This window comes from Dasypus novemcinctus, chromosome 15 (assembly GCF_030445035.2).
Source record: "Dasypus novemcinctus isolate mDasNov1 chromosome 15, mDasNov1.1.hap2, whole genome shotgun sequence".
NCBI classification, from domain to species: domain Eukaryota; kingdom Metazoa; phylum Chordata; class Mammalia; order Cingulata; family Dasypodidae; genus Dasypus; species Dasypus novemcinctus.
The window spans coordinates 7096021-7115319 of NC_080687.1; the positions used below are offsets into that span (position 1 = coordinate 7096021).

At 36.9% G+C, this 19299-nt stretch overlaps 1 protein-coding gene across 2 annotated transcripts in view; it reads right to left on the reverse strand.

Moving 5' to 3' along the window:
- Positions 1-19299, reverse strand: part of BRCA2 (BRCA2 DNA repair associated) — an 82068-nt gene that overhangs the window by 53060 nt on the left and 9709 nt on the right. For both annotated transcript variants that reach the window (XM_058276974.2, XM_058276973.1), the window contains exons 7-11: positions 14228-14339; positions 11833-11882; positions 11289-11397; positions 7071-8186; positions 363-5357 (exon numbers count right to left, since the gene is read on the reverse strand). In XM_058276974.2, the coding sequence (XP_058132957.1) occupies positions 363-5357; positions 7071-8186; positions 11289-11397; positions 11833-11882; positions 14228-14339 (6382 nt within the window). The remainder of the gene's footprint in view (positions 1-362; positions 5358-7070; positions 8187-11288; positions 11398-11832; positions 11883-14227; positions 14340-19299) is intronic.

Consider the following 19299-nt stretch of genomic DNA (forward strand, 5'->3'; position numbering starts at 1 on the left):
AATTGGTATCATGCAGGCTTTGTTAAAATATGAGGGCAAAATTTCAACTTTTTTAAAGAAACTCAAATTTTAACAGCTATTTCTCAATTACAACTCTATAATAATTTATATATATGTAAAATTTATATATCTCCAAAAATACATTAAGAGATCCTCAAAACATGACTTCTTGGTACACAGACAAACATCAAGAGTCAAATCACATTTCCCCAAACTACAGATAAAACTCTGAGAGAATAGAGTTAATTTTTAACACTCTCATCGCTATAATTATAAGCTAGTATACCATGACTATTAAGGACCTCACGGTTTTAAAATACTGATTTGTAAACTAAAAGGGAGAAACAAAAAAAGACACTTACCAACTGAGACAAGTGTATTTCCTCTTTTTTTTCCACTTCTTGGATTTAACAAAACTTTTCCCTCATTTCCTTGGCATGTAAAAAGAGAATGTTTGGCATGACGTGGCCGTTCAGAATCTGTCAGCTCACCATCTTCCATAAAAGCTCTGGCAATCTCTATTGCTTCTGTTTCAAAATAGTTTTCTGCATCTTTTGAGTAAGTAGAACAAACCTCTATATTTGCTTCCACAGGAAGATTAGAAAAAGTTTCAGGTTTACCAATGTCCACTTTTCCATTTATAGGTAAAGTTTCTTCTTTTCCCAAAGGATGAATGGTGTCAAAAAGTGATACTTTGGTTCCTAATATTGACTGTTCTTTGTCTTGCTTATACAGACAGAGAGATGGAGAAGCTTTAACAGGGAAGTTATTTTCTGAAGAACCATTTTCAATATTATAGTTATGTAATAATTTAAATCCTTTATTGTAGGCTATTTTTAGTTTAGAGTTTTCAGAGTGTTTGGGGGTTCTTTTATCAACACAAGTTAGAGGAAGTATTTCTGATACTTCTTGTCTAGATGTAGGTGAGTGCTGAATATTATATTCAGTTCTAATTAAATCAAATTCCTCCAGCATTCCCTTAACTTTGTGTAAGGCACTTTTAGAAATTAACACCTGCTTTCCACTTGCTGTACTAAATTCAGAGTAAGCAGATGATGTTACCACATTACATGAAAAGCCTTTTTGAGATGATGGTAAACTGTTGCTAAGTGTCATATTATTTTCTTCTTTTGTAAATTGGTCTGAATGTTCATTACTTCTAAAGGATACTTTGGAAAAGAACTGCTTGGCACTAATTTCTGTCTCAGAAAATATCTGTCTTGCCTTTTGTAATGAAGTGTCTGATACTTGTACAGATTTTCCACTTGCTGTGCTAAAAATCCCACAAGCATTTGCAGAAGAGAATGACTTGGGAAGCTTCCCTATATTAAACTGACATGTATCAGAAGTTTTCAAATTAGTCCGACATGGTATTTTGGCAATTTTCTCCAATCCAGGTGTACTTTGGTTATGTTGTAAAATTCCTTCACTCTTTATGTCAGCAAAATTCTCATGTGAACGTATACTATGTTCTTTGCAATCTAGAGAGCCAGGAAAAATAACATCCTTCGAGTCCTCCAATGTCTCATAGCAACCTGCCACAATTTTTGTTTGGCAAGTGTCAGATTTACTCTCAGTGTTTTGCTTAATGATCTTACTGTGATTGTCTGTAAAGATCTCTCTCACATTTTTTATTGTTTCATGTGAAACACAGACAATTTTACCACTTGCTGTACTAAATGCAGGGGGCCCTACATCAAAATTATGTGAATCAGATAAGTCTAATTCAAAGGCTGCATTTTTATTTTTGCACGATGAAGAGTTAGAAAAAAGTTTTTTAATACAACTATTTTCATTTACAGTTTGTGGGTGTGTGTTAACTTCTTTTACAGATGGTTCTTCAGAAAAACTCATACTTCTTCTGTCTTTGACATTCTCCACTACTGGGTCAACATTATCAATCTTATTTTTTGAAAGATATTCTGATTTATTATATACCTCATCAGAATGACAAAAATGATATGAACAGGTGTTAGACATGTTACTGTTGCTTGAAAGAATTGAGTCTGCCTTTTCAAAGAAATGGTTTTTATCATCTTCAGTTATGATACTGTTTGAACTATTTCCAAATGAGGGATTTCCTACACAATCCTCATGGTATTCATTTAAACGTATAATCCTGACAGGTTGATCTTCCAATTCTCCTTTTCTAAGCCATTTTTTTGCTTCAAATAGTGAAGTCTGATTTACAGAAATTTTTCTACCATGTCCTGTGTAAAATGCTAAATTTGAATTTTCAATGGCTGAACAAATGGACTGATCTGCGTAACAAGTTGCAGGACTCTTTGTTTCTTTTTCTGTATTTTCATGTGCTTTAACTTTTAAAGAAATACTGTTTGACGCCTCCAAAATTTCAGTTTGCCCACATAAATTATCACTTAAGTGCCTAGGTAGCACTGTAGTCTCAGTAAAAACAAGGTTTTGCTTATTGTCATCTAGAGAATTCTGCATTTCTTCATACTCTGGGAGTGTATTTACCTCAAAGGTCTCACATGCTAATTCAAGCCCTTCTTTACATTCCTCTCTCTCCATCAGAGTCTTTGTCCCTAGATGACCACAGTTGGCAATTTCAGTAATATTATCTTGCATTTGTTCATCAAAAAGATTTCTCACTTTGTCCAAAGATTCCTTTGTAATGTTTACTTTTTTCCCACTAGCTGTGTGAAAACCCAACATGGTAGGTTCTTTGATCTTTTCAAGTTCACATTCAGGTTGTATCTGGAGAGCTGGTAACTGATTTTCAGTTCCAACTGGGATACTTCCTTTATGTATTTTTTTAGCCAAGTTTGATTCCTCATGACTTGAAATGTCCTTTTTGTTATTTATGCCAGAAAGTAATTCAGAATTAAGAGAATCTGAAGATGTTTTCAGTTCTTCTGTACAGTTTTTATCAAAGAAATTTACAACGTTATTTAATGACTCTTTGGACACACTGATATTTTTCCCACTTTCAGTCTGTAAAGGTAAATTGAAAATATCAGAATCTTTCCCATTTTGCCCCATTTTATTAGACGTTAACTGTTCTTCATTTGAAGTATTAACAGTAAATGTTTCTTCAGCTTTCACAACTTCCAAACAAGTTAAATCAGATAAACCTTCTTTAATTTCAGTGTTTCCCTCCTTTATATACTCACTAGATATTTTTACATATAGGTTATGCTGACTTATACATGGCAAGCCATTTTCATCTTTATGAATATAAACTGTATCATTTTCACTTGAATTACCTCCATCAGAGTCTCTTAAGTTATAAGTACTTCTATTGGTATCAGCATATTTGCTTTCTTCATTTTCTGAGTTTCTCTTGTAACTTCCAGTATTTTCTTCAACAAAAATGCCAGGAGTCATTTCAATATCATGTTGAAATGTGAGCTGGCATTTATCATTTCTCTCATTCAAATGTTTATCACTATTAGAATTTTCTTTCTTAAACATTGAAACAACAGAATCATGACATTTACGTGAAGAAAAACTTCCTAGGTCTTCTTCTCCAGAAGTTTCCTTACTAATAGTCTCAATATCACGGAACAGTTTCACAGCAGTTTGCAGAGAATCACTAGAAACACTGATTTTTGTGCCAAGAGCAGAATAAAAGCCTCCAAACTCCACTTCATTTTTATCTGTTAAATGACTAGAAGCACTTCTGTTACAGTTATTTTTCAATGAACATGCAGTCTTCTGTTTATTTCCAACTGTACTTTCCAATTCCTTGCTGCTGTCTACTTGACTGATAGATGGATGATTAATTGTGAGATCAGGATCAGCATCTTTCCATTTCTCAGAAGTGTTACTCACGACAGTCATTTGGTTTTCAGCTACTTCAAATGTATTATTTAGTATGTTATTTGGTTTTCTAAACTGCGTAAATTCAAACTGACTTCCTGATTCTTCTAAAATAGTAGAAAGTTCTGTTATTTCTGCCTTTTGGCTAGGTGTTAAGTTATAGTTTGAATTTAAACCTCGCTTTAAAGATAAATTTTGAGGACTGGTGTTAATATTTTCACTTTTAGAAACAAAACTCTGCACATCTCCAGATACTGTATTAACTGTCTGTGAGTCAAGCGTACGAGGTTTGTTTTGTTTCTTTTGATTATCTAATGGCAAGGTATTTACAATTTCAATCCATGCTAAACTGTCAGGAGACTGCTCTTCAATGTCTTTGAAAAGCATTTTGCTTTTCTTAATGTTGTGCTCAGAGAGTTTTATCTCTTTATTGGAAGCTGTTCTGAAGCCACATCCAAAATTATCATTTGAAATTGGAGTTAAGAGTCCTGCCCATGTGTTTAAATCATCTTTATTTCTATTTGTTTTCATATCTCTTTCCAAGGATATATATGTTTTAAAATCTTGATCTAGAGTTATGTTTAGATGTTGCTTTACATTATTACTGTCCTCTGTAAAATGAGGGACTACATTTAGTGAGTCAAAATCTTTTGTAATCAATGCTTGGGCTGCTTGTCCATTTCCTCTGTCTGCATATACTACTGTGGCAGAGTTCTTGAGAATGGGTTCTTTTACACATCTTAAGTTTGCCTCATGAAGTTCCTTAGTATTTCCTAAAACAGTAATATCCCTTTCATTAGTTATTTGACTGGCAGAATCATTCTCATTCTCTGGGAAAAGTTCTCCAGAGTTTACATTGATAGTTATTTTTGAAATCAGGTCAGTTTCTTCTCCGTCTTTTTGGATTACTGTGAGATTTGTTTTTTGGTTGAATTGTATCTTCATAGAAGGTGATGCTACTTTTACAAATTTTTCAGGTAACAATGACTCAGGTTCTTTAGAGTTTTCATTTAAAACATGTATTTCTTGCTTCTCTTCTGTGGGAATATTTTTAGTTAATTCAAAACTGGCTTCACAATTCTTATCATTTAGTTTCTCTGACATTTTATATGATTCTTTTTCTCTAGAAATCACAACTGGGTTTGATGGAGGATCCTTGGAGCTAGAAGTTAAAATAAGAGTGCAGGCATTACCATGGTCATATAAAAAGCTTTTCTGAGAATTAATGTTAATGTTACTACATTCTTCTGAATGCTGTATTTCAGGGTGACATGCTATAGCCAAGACATTTTCTTTTACATCTGAAACTCTTTGGCTTTTTGGATCTTCACAATGTCCTTCCTGTAGGATTGACTGATGATCAGTTTTTGTGGTTATAAATGATTGGAGTTCTTCCTTACTTATTTTTCCTTCTTTAAAATCAAGATCCTGAGCTACTATTTTATTATGAGAAAAAATGTTTGCACTATTGGAACAGTTTCTCAGAATCCTTCTGGAAGAGCTGGTTAAGGACCAAGTTGGCTTTTCATGATCATTCTGTAAACAGTTTCTTTTGACAGAAGAATGCAATAAACCTAAGGATAAAGAAACAAAGTGACAAAATAAATTTAAGTACCCTCAATCACATTCTGAAAACATTTTTCAGTTAGTTAAAAAGGTAATGAGTAAAATGAGGTTTACATGGAAAGAAGCGAATGTCACTGATTTAAACAGAAAGAACTTAAAATATTCTCTATTTTGAAGGTATTACATTATCCAGCTGAAGATACTAGGACCTAATAGTTTTTGCAAAGTGTATTATCTTAAAGTTAATAGGCAATAGTGTAATAGGAGACAGAAGAATGAGGCAGAAGAAAGGGATCAGAAAAGCATTAATTTCCTTTAGTTAATTCTTTCATGAATATTGGAAAAAATACACAAAATTTTAAAGTTTCTATTTATGAAGTGCCTGAAAGATGACAACATCATTTATAAAGCCAAACAAGTTAAAACATACTATTTAATTTTCTTGACCCACCAAGTTTCCTATGAACAAGTAAAAAATTCTCAGTTTATTTAACCAGTGACTACTACCATGTACCAGCTATTTCATTGGCTTTAATACAATATAACCTCATACATCTTCATTTTTCTCAGATAATTAATGCAAACTTAAAATAGCTCTTCTACACTCCAGTCCCACCAACCATATTATTTATTGTAACACCCATAAAATCTAGTAAGAGGATAAAAATCACTCTTTTTTAACATATAATTTAGCTACTGATAAGTGAATAGTTAAAAAAACAAAAAATAAGTTTCACTGTGTACATTCTGGACACAAAGCCATAGCAGTAACTTTAATCTTTAAATACTTAAAAAGGGACTCGGACTTGGCCAGGTGGTTAGGGCGTCCGTCTACCACATGGGAGGTCCGCGATTCAAATCCCGGGCCTCCTTGACCCGTGTGGAGCTGGCCCATGTGCAGTGCTGATGCACACAAAGAGTGCCCTGCCACACAGGGGTGTCCCCGCATAGGGGAGCCCCACGCGCAAGGAGTGCGCCCCATAAGGGGAGCCGCCCAGAGCGAAAGAAAGTGCAGCCTGCTTAAGAATGGCACCGCCCACATGGAGAGCTGACACAAGATGACGCAACAAAAAGAAACACAGATTCCCGTGCCACTGACAACAACAGAAGCAGACAAAGAAGATGACGCAGCAAACACACAGAGAACAGACAACCGGGGTGGGAGGATAGAGAAATAAATAAATAAATCTTAAAAAAAAAAAAACAAAAAAACTTAAGAAAACTATATAACAAAAAAACCTGCTCCGTTATTTTAAGACTGACTTACATTAAATGTAAGTCTTTTGTTTTTTCACATGCAACAGGGAAAATACATAGTAAACAACACAACATATTTATATTTGCCCAGTTTTCTACCATATATTAATGAACAGTTTTAAAATTAAAGCAAGAATTCAGTAGCCAAGCTTTTGATGTTTGTGAATCACATGTTCTGTCTTAAGAGTGATGGTTATAACTAGGCAAAGTGATCCAACAAGTTTGAATTAACTGATTTTAGACACTGGTAATCAAAGGCCTAAACAACAGTGTTTCCAGACACTGCCTGAGATTGACTACAAAATATATAGATTAAAAAATGAAAACAAAAAAAATTCAGAGAGAAAGCTGACAGGATGTCTTAAAGATCAAAGATTTAAAAGATTTAAAAGTTATATACTAAAAATAGAAAACTTGTCACCATCACTAAACTGATAAACCCAATTTGCAATAAAAAGTGGTACCTGCATCAGCTTTTGTAAACGTAAGTGGTACTTCAAAAGCATTTCCGTCAAGTTGGGCTGAAGAGTTAATAAGTTCTGATTCTTGATCTTTCTGTATTTCTTCTCCTTGATAAGATGTTTTGTCATTTATAGCATAAACAAATTTTTTTGTTTTCTTTTTCAAAGTGGATATTAAACCTGTATGCTTCAAAGTTACAGAAGTTTGTTTGACAGAAGCTGGACTGCTCTCATTATCAACTGAATTTGGACATAAGGAACTCTCTTTCTGGGAGCAAACAGCATATATTTCCAATCTATTTGCAGAGGCTTCAAGTTCTTTTTTAGAGTTTGAATCATTCATATTACCTGAGAAAACTGTACTACTGAAAGGCTCTTCAGGTGATTCTCTTATCCTGAATATAGATTTTTTGATACCCTGCAATGGAGAAGCAATTAGAGAAAATCCAGATATTGTTTGTTCTACTGAAAGACTAGATTCCTTATGAGATTCAAGACACTGCTCTTCGCCTCTTTTATTTACCATTATTTCCTCAGTTGATATCTTCTCTGTTTTTGGTAGACTTAAAATATGTGGTAAAGAATCTTCTGAAGTAACAAAGATGGCACATTCTTTCTCTGTACCTATTAGGTCTTTTCCCAAATTATTGTGGTCACAAGTAGAAATACGGATTAGCGGTATTCTCTCCATCAGGGTTCTATTTAGATTCGAGCTTAGCTGAGACCAGTCAGAGCCTGAGGATGGTAAAACCTCCTCGGAAATTTTGTCACTACTTTTCCCAACGGGCTTCTGATTTGTCATATTTGACTCTAATGGATTGTCATTTGGTTCCACTTCAGGTGCAAATGAATGCCTATTTTCACTCATTTCTTTTTTAGCTTCTTCAAGTGTATCAGTTATTGTTCTACTGAATTTTTGATCCCTAGCCTTGCCAGTTTTAATTTTTTGTATATTTTCTATTTTATACTTGGTAACACATAAAGAAAAACTATCTTCTTCAGAAATATCTACAACTGGTTCACGTACTTCATCTTCTAGGGCATGTGGCACTGAGTTTTCAAAATGGTCTTCACAGATACTCTCTTCCTCAAATGAATTCTCGAAAATTTTCCCCAATTCTGTTAAAATTTTAAAAAAGTATTTTAAGAAAATAACATTTTTAATACAATATGATTAATAGTATTCTCAAACCTTCCTCAAAGAAACAGTGTAAACTAAGTAGCACATAATTTAAAATTTAATATCTAAACGGTTATCTGATACGGGCAATTATAAATCTTGTTAAAATCTACAGAACTGTGTGGGAGAGAGCATACACTACAATTTAAACTTTAATCCATGCTTAGTGGCAATGCTCCAAAATGTGTTCACTAATTGTCATCAAAGTACCTCACTAATGAAGGATTTTGTTAATGTGGGAAAATGTGGGAGGTATGGGGAGTGGGGCATATGGGAATCCCCTATATTTTTTATATGACATTTGTATAATCTAAGTATCTTTTTAAGAATAAAGTAAAATTAACAACAAAAAAGTTAAAAATAAAAAGAAATAAAAAATAAACCTGAGTGCTAGTCATCTTTTTGGTAACTGTTCTCTTATTCTTCTGGTAAAGACTCATTAAGTGTACCTGAAGTCCTTAAATCATATTCCAATAGTTATTAACCCTTTTTTACCAGCTCTACATGGTTAAAATTTATCTCACCTTAATATATACACATTTTTAATAATCTAAGACCTACCAAACTAGATGTTCCAAATCAATTTTGTGGCCCTGTAACAAGTGAGAGTAAAATCTAATATATGTACATACATATGTGTATTTATATGTATACACATATACATACATTAGCACAAAGAGAGCTCTAATCCTATACATATATACAGACATACACACATGCTAAGAAAAATATTCCAATGACCTGACTAGGTCAGAATTTTGTTATATCTACACTCATATTTACTTCCTAATTACAAAATGAAGCATTTGCATTTTGTTAATTATAAGTTTTATTCTTCATCCTGAAGGTTTTGACGAATGACTTGTTTCCCGTCACAAAGGAGTCTTGAATTATTGTTTTAGCATCATGTTTAACCATTTTCATCTAAATCAAGTGAGTTTCTACTTTCAATACCTTAAGATAAAACCACTTGGTAATCAAGAAAGGAGAAGCAATGTGTTTTCTCTTTAAGAAAAGAGAAGCAATACTTCAATGACGTCTATTAAAAACATAAGTTTGGCCTTTCTGGCCCACCCTGATTAAGAAGACAGTAAAGAAATTCCAGGGCTGTCTCCCCACAGAAGCTCTGAACAACCAGCAAAACTGGCTGAAACCTCTGTCTCAAAGCTCCAGAAAATACTTAAAGGACTGCAGTAACAGGGTGTGTGCCAAGTCAAGAAAAAGCCTACTTAAAAGTAGCACCCATGTTGGCCAACTCTTCCACCTCTCCCCAGCTCAGTGTGGAACCCACCTGTGTTCCCAGTGTGGATCCCTGATCCCAGTTCCATATGGAATAACCCTCATGTACATACTGGGAGCATGTATGCCTGTCCTGCCTAGTGGTGGCTTGAGGGTACTCGCTGCCCAGAACTTGCCCTGGGTGAAGGCGGCCATTCACAAAGCTGTCCCACAGAATACTGCTAGAGAGCAGTCAAGTCATGTTGCCTGAAGTAAGAGACTGCTGGCTATAGGACATACAGTCTAGTGTGGAAACTGTTTCCTAGGGATGAGGTGACATTTGGAGTCAAGCAACAAGGGTAATTCCTAGGGCCACATGTACATGCCTGAGATAAGATGTACGTGCAGAAAGGACCAGGGAGGCCCCTATACTTTGGCCTGCATCTAAACTCATTGTATAGATAACTTTACTTTTACTTCCTACAAGATCTAAAAGGCAAATGCATAAAATATAGTGATAAATCAGAGGTTTGTGGTAAGAACTCCATAAAGGTGGGGGGCAGAGGAACATAGTTTGTATACACTATTAAAGTTGGGTTGGTATCAAAACAAAGGAGACTGCTACAGACTTCAAAGGTTAAATTTTAACCTTGTGGTAACTACAAAGAAAATACTGGATATTCAGGAAGCTTAGAGACTGAAATTAAGAGTACAGGTTGCAAAAGCCCGAAGGTCAGGGGAATGGGTAGTTAATGCATAATGAATGTAAGGTTTCTGCTGGGGAGATGGAAAAGTTTCAGAAATGGCAGGTGGTGAGGGCCCGACAATACTTTGACTACCACTGAATGGTATGCTTAGGAGTGGTTGAGATGGGAATGTTTCAGTTGTATATATATTCCCAAAATTTCAGTGGGATGGGATGGGGAAGGGAGGGGGGAAAAAGAAAAAGAAAGCTAAAGAGACAATGGCAATTAAATGCAATATATGATTCTAGATGGGATCTAACAAGGGAGGAGAAAAGACTCAAAGGGACATTAATGGGACATGAAAAATTTGGAATACTGTCAGTTTATTCAATGTTAAATTTCTTGATCTCGATCACTGTACTTAAGGTAGCTACATAAGTGAATATCCTTGTTCTTAGGAAGTGTATCAGTACATGGCAGTAATTAAGTATTCAAGGAACATGGTATGTATAACCTACACTTGAATGTTCAGAAAATGGATTGATAAACAGAATGATATGGGGAAGCAGACTTGGTCCCATGGATAGGGTGTCCACCTACCACACGGGAGGTCCGTGGTTCAAACCCTGGGCCTCCTTAACACATGTGGAGCTGGCCCATGCACAGCGCTGATGCGTGTAAGGAGTGCTGTGCCACGCAGAGGTGTCCCCATGTAGGGGAGCCCCACGCGCAAGGAGTGTGCCCCGTAAGGAGAGCCGCCCAGTGTGAAAGAAAGTGCAGCCTGCCCAGGAATGGTGCCGCACACACGGAGAGCTGACACAAGATGATGCAACAAAAAGAAACACAGATTTCCAGTGCTGCTGATAAGGATAGAAGCGGTCACAGAAGAACACACAGAGCAGACAACTGGGGGTGGGGGAAGAGAAATAAAAAAATAAATCTTAAAAAAAATATGATATGGCAGATGTGGCAAAGTGGATGGATCTGGCTATTGAGGTGGTAGGCAGGGGAATGTTAGAGTTCTCTGTATGGGGTTTGTATTATTTTTGCAACCGTTTTGTAAATTTAAAAGCATTTCAAAATAAAAAGTGAAAAATAAAACAAAAAGCAGAAATTAAACTAAACACAGAGACTTACCAGGACTTAGAGCTTCTCCTTGATTTTTGTTTTTATTGCCTGGCACTGAAGGGATAGGCTTATTTTTATGCAGAATTTCATCTTGGTTAGAAAGATAGCTTTTCAAAATCTGAAAAAGTTTTATTTTAAAATCACTAGTTTAAAACCACAAAGTATTGCAATTAAAAATACATACAGGAAAAATATATTTGTAAAAAAAAATATTTGCAAACTACAAGGTAAAGAAAATGAACATTTCATGGAGTTTGTATTTTGCATATTCAAGGTGAGAATTCAGTTTTAAATAAACTTACATTTCATCTGAAAAAGTATATATATACAAGGTATCAAGGTGCATATTTAAGCAACTTATTCTTAAACAGCGAGACAGCAAAGATTTATGGGAAGTCAGTAAAATCACATATAGGAGCAGATTATAAGATTTTCACAAAGGTTTAATAAATCATAAATTAGAGACTGAAAAATGCAAGATGAATAATTTATCAAGGCATTCTAAAAGTAAAAGTAAATTCAATAGCATAATCAATTTGTCATATTTACTTACAGCAGTAGTATTCTTAGGAGATACAGTTTCAGAAGCTTCTTCATCTCTGACTGTAAAAAAAACATTCAATTTGCTGGTACTGTATTATATATATTATATTTTATAGACAAAAGTTAAGGCAAAAACTTTTACAAAATGGTTAAAATAACTGCATTTTTTTTGGCTCAGACTCAGACGGTAACATTATCCATCATGACTTGAAAATTCAGATGAAGGTGTATGGTTAAAACATAAATGCTAAAGCTTGGAGACTAGCATTTATTTAGACAGTCATGCAGTCTAAAGGCATATCATGTCAAACACTCCTTACTTTTAAAACGCTTTTACCTATAGAATTTCATCTGAACAATTACAACAAAAAGTTAAATTACACTTAGTAAAAGAAGAATAGGAATATATTTTTGCTAGAGTAAACAAAATACTACTACTAAAAAAAATCCTGATTTGAGTAACAATTTAAACTCAAGACTTTAAGTACAACCCACAGTAATACATATATTTTACTTACTATACTTACATACGTACACATATTAAGTAAAACAAAAGTTTCACAAATGTAGGGTTGTCAGATAAAATAAAGGATGCCCAGTTAAGTCTGAATTTCAGATTAAAAATGAATATTTTCAAGTATAAATATGTCCCAAGAAATAATGTACTAGGAGAATTTTCATCATTTAACCGAAATTCAAAAAAGTAACTGGAAGTCCTTTATTTTTATTCACTAACTCTGGCAACCCTAAGTATGTTTAATGAACTTTTATTTTTTCATTCTAATAATTTAATTTTTTGGAAAAAAGTTGCATGACTCACAAAACAAATTTTACATATATTATTGGGCCACAATTCACACTTTGAAAAACAATGATCATGCCCAATAGCTTCTAAAAAAAGAACAATGTTGTTGGTGAATATTTACTTTTTTCTCCATTATCGTTTCCAAATTTTTCGCAGCTCACTTATAAATTATGAAATTTCTCTGGATGAAATTCCAAATACTTAACATTGTATTTAATCATTTTATTTATAGCCATTTTTTAAACTTACATGTTTGTTGAAATCTTGTAAAATTATGAAAGGGTAATGGGAAGCAGATGTGGCTCAAGTGATAGAGCCTACCATATGGGAGGACCTGGATTTGTTCCCTGGGGCCTCCTGGTGAAAAAGAAGAGAAAGTGTGCCCGTGTGGTGAGCCTGTGCCTCTGTGAGTGCCTGCATGGCGAGCCAGTGCCTGTGCAAGTGAGTCATGCAGCAAGATGATGATGCCTCAAAAGAGAGACAAGGGGAGAGTCAAGGTAAATTGCAACAGAGACCAGGAAATGAGGTAGCGCAATCGACAGGGAGCCTCTCCCCACATCAAGGGTCTCCAGGATCAAATCCTAGTGAATTCTAGAGGAGAGAAAATGAGAAGATAACACAGACAGCAAAAACAGGAGGGCGGGAGGAGGGGAAGGGGAAAAATAAATCTTAAAAAAAGAAGGGTGATAGCCTCCTCAAATGCTGTCATGATTTGCTAAATTGCAACTCCTCAAAGATTATTTTTTATAAGGAGGTACCAGGGATTGAACCCAGGACCTCATACATGCAAGGAGGCGTTCAGCGTGTTCAACCACTGAGCTACATCCGCTTCCCATTGAGAGTTGGTGTCTTTTTGTTTTTAGGACATACTGGGGATTGAACCTGGGACCTCGAAAGTAGGAAGCAGGCATTCAACCAGTTGCGCTACATCGACACCCCTCAAGTTGTTTTACATTAGGAAAAATTTTCAGATCTTAGTAAGTTAATGAAATTATTAATTTATTCACTGACCCATTTATCAAACATTCTAAACGTCTAAAATGTTACAGTCTAATATATAACATACACTCATTTGCTTAAAGATTTGTTGAATACAACTATGGGTCCAGAAATCATGGTGAGCCTGCCAGTCTTATGGATGGGACTGATAAACACTTCAGATATTTACGTTGATTATAAATACAATTGTGAAATATAAAACTTCAATTCAGTGCCACTGACAATGTAAACTTATAGAACAGATTCAAGTAGAGGGAAAAATTTTATTTAATGCTAGTCCCCAAAGCATCAAAATGATTTGCAAATATGTCACAATTTCACACCAACTATTGGCTCTTACGTGCTTACACGTATAGGCAAATGAGTATTTGTAAGCACACCATAGACTACTGATGCAATCTAAAACAGAATGCTTGACCCCTACAGTATACCACTTAATGTATTGCGACGTACCCCAGACCTCACTGAACAGAAAAAAATTTTTCTGAAATACACATTTATAAAAAATAGTATCATCTAACATTTCATTTTCAAATTTTACTTTTCTCATATAATATACCTTATCTACCTTTTCTCATATAATATACATTTGCAGTATTACCTATTAGCACAGTAGAACTAAGGGTTGGTGGTGTGGCTAAAGAACTTGACCAAGACATGTCAGGGTCCACCTCAGCTCCTAGACTTTCAGAAATACGTTTTGGTGTTTGGCCCTAGAAATAAAATATTTTATTAAACATATATACGTCTAACATGTTCCCATCAAAGGATTCTAAGTCTGGTGCTTTGTGTCTGTTCTGCTTCCAAATTATCATCTAACTCTCTAAGTCACATACTTTTAAAGCTTTAGTTTTCTTACCTTTAAAATGGACTATATTAGTATCCAATATTTATTTCGTAGAAATGCATAAAATGCACTAATTAAGAATTTTTTTCACTAACTCATGTTTTTAATTTATTGGCTACTGAATACCTAGTTAAGCAATATGCTAGGTACATATCTGTAATTCTCAGAGCATAAGTATGATACTGATGTCAAATTCTCCATTACTCCACCATAAAAATAAACCGGACAACGAACAAGATGGTGGCGAAGTAAGGAGCTCCTAGAATCAGCAACTGCTACAGGGCAGTGAGTAAACACCCAGAGCTCTCTGGAACTAGCTGAAGCACCTGTTGGGGACTCCAGGAAACCAGAAAAGAATCCTTCAACATACTTGAAGGAATGGAAAGAGAAGACTGCCCGTCTGCAGAGAAGACTCGTGAGTAGAGCGCTCCATGCCATGGAGGCCAGTGCTCATTCTCCACTGGAGGCACAAGCTGCCTTGGGAGCTGTTCCGTGGCTGGAATTGAAAGCTCCACTCCCCAAAATGGGGAAGAAAGAGAAGGTTGGACACCAACTTCAGCTACTGATGAGTAATTCAGTGGGCTAAAGTATAATCCTAAGAATAGCCAAACTTTTAACCTGTCCAAGTCATAAAAAGGTCACAGCCACCATCTTAACTCCGCACCTGGCATGAGGCAAAGCTGGGCAGACTGAAAATCACAGTACTGGCAGGGACTGGCTTCTTTCCACCCAGATCAGATTGCAGTTCTAGTATAAGCCCCAGCCCCATCTCCAGCAGGGAGGAAGCTGGGGGGACCTGCGCCAGACTCTCTGGGAAAGTACCAGGCAAGACACAGAGACCAGTGAACATCCTACTTTGTCAGCACAAGCTGCCCTAGGAGCTATTCTGTGGCTGGAATTTGAAGCTCCATTTCCCAAAAATAGGGGATGAGGAGAAGGGTGGCCACCGATTTCAGCTACTGATTGGTGGATTTGGCTGGCTGGAGTATAATCCTAAGAACAGCTAAAGTTTGAACTTGTCCAGGTGGGAAAGAGGATGGTAGCTGCCATTTTGATTCTGCCCCCAGCATGAGGGGAAGCTGGGCTGACCAAAAATCACAGTGACGGTAGGAACCAGTTTCTTTCACCCAGATCAGCCTAGAGTCCCAGCGTAGGCATCAGCCCCACTTCTGGCAGAGGTGGCTGGTGGGCCTTGCACCAGCCTATCCAGGTAACTGCAGGTATCTTTGGCTGGCACAGACTGAGTAATTGGAAGTCTACTGGGGCAACCCCAGTCATACTGGACCTGTACTGTATAGACTGCTGCCCACACCTGCAGCTCCATCCCTGTCCCAGGCAGGGGAGAAAGGGGTGTGACGCTTCATCAGTCTCTCTGGACAACTAGAATCTAGGCCTGCATGACTTGGATTATTCCATACAGTTTTAAATCCGTCCCTACCCCTGGCAAAGGAGAAAGTTGGGAGAAGCTTCACCCATCCCTGGGGTAATGAGGGCAGCTTGAGTGTCTACAGCTTATAGCACCAATTACAACCTTGGTTCCTACTGCACAACCAGTAAGGGAGAAAGGGTAAAAAGCCCTAAACTAAATAGAAAAACTGCACCCAGAATAAATACTGTAGTAAGCCAGGTGCCAAGACACCAACAAAAAATTACAATCCACACCAAGAAACAGGAAGATATGGCCTAGTTAAAGGAACAAGATAAGCCTCCAGATGACATAATAGAGTTGAGACAACTAATCATAGATGTTCAAACAAATCTCCTTAGTAAACTCAACGAGATGGCTACAGAGATTAAGGATATTAAGGAGACACTGGATGAACACAAAGAAGAATTGGAAAGCATACATAGAAAAATAGATCTTACGGGAATGAAAGGCACAATAAATGAAATTTTAAAAACATTGGAATCATATAATAGCAGATCTGAAGAGGCAGAAAAAAGGATTGGTGAGCTTGAAGAAATGGCCTCTGAAAGTGAACATAAAAAAGAAAAGATGAAGAATGGAAAAAATTGAACAAGGTCTCGGGGAACTAAATGACAGCAAAAGATGTGCAAACATACGTGTCATGGGTGTCCCAGAAGGAGAGAGAAGATAAAGGAAAAGGGCAGAAGGAATACTTGAAGAAATGATAGAAAATTTCCCAACCCCACTGAAGGACATAGAGATCCATGTCCAAGAAGCACAACGTACGCCCATCTGAAAAAATCCTAATAGACCAACTCCGAGACACATACCCATCAGAATGTCAAATGCCAAAGACAAAAAGAGAATTTTGAGAACAGCAAGAGAAAAGCAATTCATAATATATAAGGGATACCCAGTAAGATTAAGTGCGGATTTCTCACCAGCAACAATGAATGCAAGAAGACACTGGTGTGATATATTTAAGATAGCACAAGAGAAAAACTTCCAGCCAAGAATCTTATATCCAGCAAGGTTGTCTTTCAAAAATGAGGGTGAGTTTAGAATATTCACACATAAACAGAAACTGAGAGAATTTCTAACCAAGAGACCAGATTTTCAGGAAATTCTTAAGGGTGTGCTACAGCCTGAGAAGAAATGAAAGGAGAGGCCTAAAAGACAGTCTAGAAATGAAGATTATATCAATAAAAGTAACTAAAATGTCAAAAGAGTGGTGTAAATAGTATATGACAGCTAAAACTCAAATAATCAGGAGTAAACTTAACCAAGGATGTAAAGCACTTGTATTCAGAAAACTGCAACTCAATGTTAAAAGATATTAAAAAAGACCTAAACTGGAAGAACATTCCATGCTCACAGATTGGAGGACTAAATATCATTAAGATGTCAATTCTACTCATATTGATAGACAGATTCAATACAATCCCAATAAAAAGTCCAAGAGCATTTTTTAAAAATTGAGAACATGATTATCAAATTTATTTGGAAGGGTAAGGAGTCCTGAATAGCCAGAAACATCTTAAAAAGGAAAACCAAACTCTCCTCTCTAGACTTTAAATCATATTACCTAGCAACAGTGGTAAAAACAATATAGTACTGGCATAAAGACAGACACACAGACAAATGGAACCAAACTGATGGTTCAGAAACAGACCCTCATATGTACGGTCAAGTGATTTTTGACTACTGTCAAACCTACACAGCTCGAGCAAAACTGTCCATTCATCAAATGGTGCTGAAAGAACTGGATATCCACAGCCAAAAGAAGGAAATAGGACCCCTGTCTCACACCTTATCCAAAAATGAACTCAAAATGGATAAAAAACCTAAAAATAAAAGCAATAACCACAAAGCTTCTAGAAGAAATTGTAGGAAAATAGCTTCAAGACTGGGTGGTATGGGAAGTGGACTTGGCCCAGTGGATAGGGCGTCTGTCCACCACATGGGAGGTCCGCAGTTCAAACCCCAGGCCTCCTTGACCCGTGTGGAGCTGGCCCACGTGCAATGCTGATGCGCGCAAGGAGTGCCCTGCCACGCAGGGGTGTCACCTGTGTAGGGGAGCCCCACGCGCAAGAAGTGCGCCCCATAAGGACAGCTGCCCAGCGTGAAAGAAAGTGCAGCCTGCCCAAGAATGGCACCACACACTCAGAGAGCTGACACAACAAGATGTGCAACAAAAAGAAAACACAGATTCCTGGTGCCACTGATAAGGATAGAAGTGGTCACAGAAGAACACACAGCGAATGGACACAGAAAGCAGACAACTGGGGAAGTGGGGGAAAGGGGAGAGAATTAAAAAAAAAAAAGAAAAAAAGACCTGGTGGTAGATGGTGGATTGTTAAAGTAGATAAGAGGAGGACTGAGACGGACTACTGATGTTTTACGTATGTAGCAATTTTAATTAGTTTTACCGCAAAAGTGTGGAAATGTATAGAGTGGATGGTAACACATAGTAACAGCTAGTTTATAAATGGGCATGTGGCTGAAAATGGTAGTCTAGGGATGTAATTGCCAATTGACAGAATGCTAGAGAATATTCTAGGAACAGAATAGCACCGTAAACCAAGAGGTGGATGAGAACTGTGGCTGATGGTACGGATGCAAGAGTGTCCTTTGTTAGCTGGAGAAAATGCACAGGGTGGCGGGAATGTGGAGAAGCATGGGGAAGATACAACTGGAGTAACCTACGGACTGTGGTTAGCAATAATAACATAATTTTCTTGCATCTATGGCAAAGATGTACTATGTTGATAATGGGGCAGTATGGAAATGTGTGCCAAGTGTACACGATGGATGTGGTAACAATCAGATGATATTATTTTATTTGTAATAAATGTTCCCCCACAGTGTGGTGTGTTGATAGAGGGGTGTTGCTTTGGGAATTCCGCACATATGCATGATTGTTTTATAAGTTTACAACTTCTGTCATAAAAAATATACTTAGGGAAATGGACTTGGCCCAGTGGTTAGGGCGTCCATCTACCACATGGGAGGTCTGCGGTTCAAACACCAGACCTCCTTGACCTGTGTAGAGCTGGCCCATGCAAAGTGCTCATGCGCGCCAAGAGTGCCGTGCCACGCAGGGGTGTCCCCCACGTAGGGGAGCCCCACGGTGCAAGGAGTGCACCCCGTAAGGAGAGCCGCCCAGCGTGAAAGAAATTTCAGCCTGCTCAGGAATGGCACTGCACACACAGAGAGCTGACAGAGCAAGATGACGTAACAAAAAGAGACACAGATTCCCGTGCCACTGACAACAACAGAAGCAGACAAAAAGAAGAATACACAGCAAATGGACACAGAGAACAGACCACGGCGGGGGGGGGGGGGGGAGGAGAGGAAGGGGAGGGAGAAATAAATAAATCTTAAAAAAATACACATATATAAGTATTTAAAAAATAAT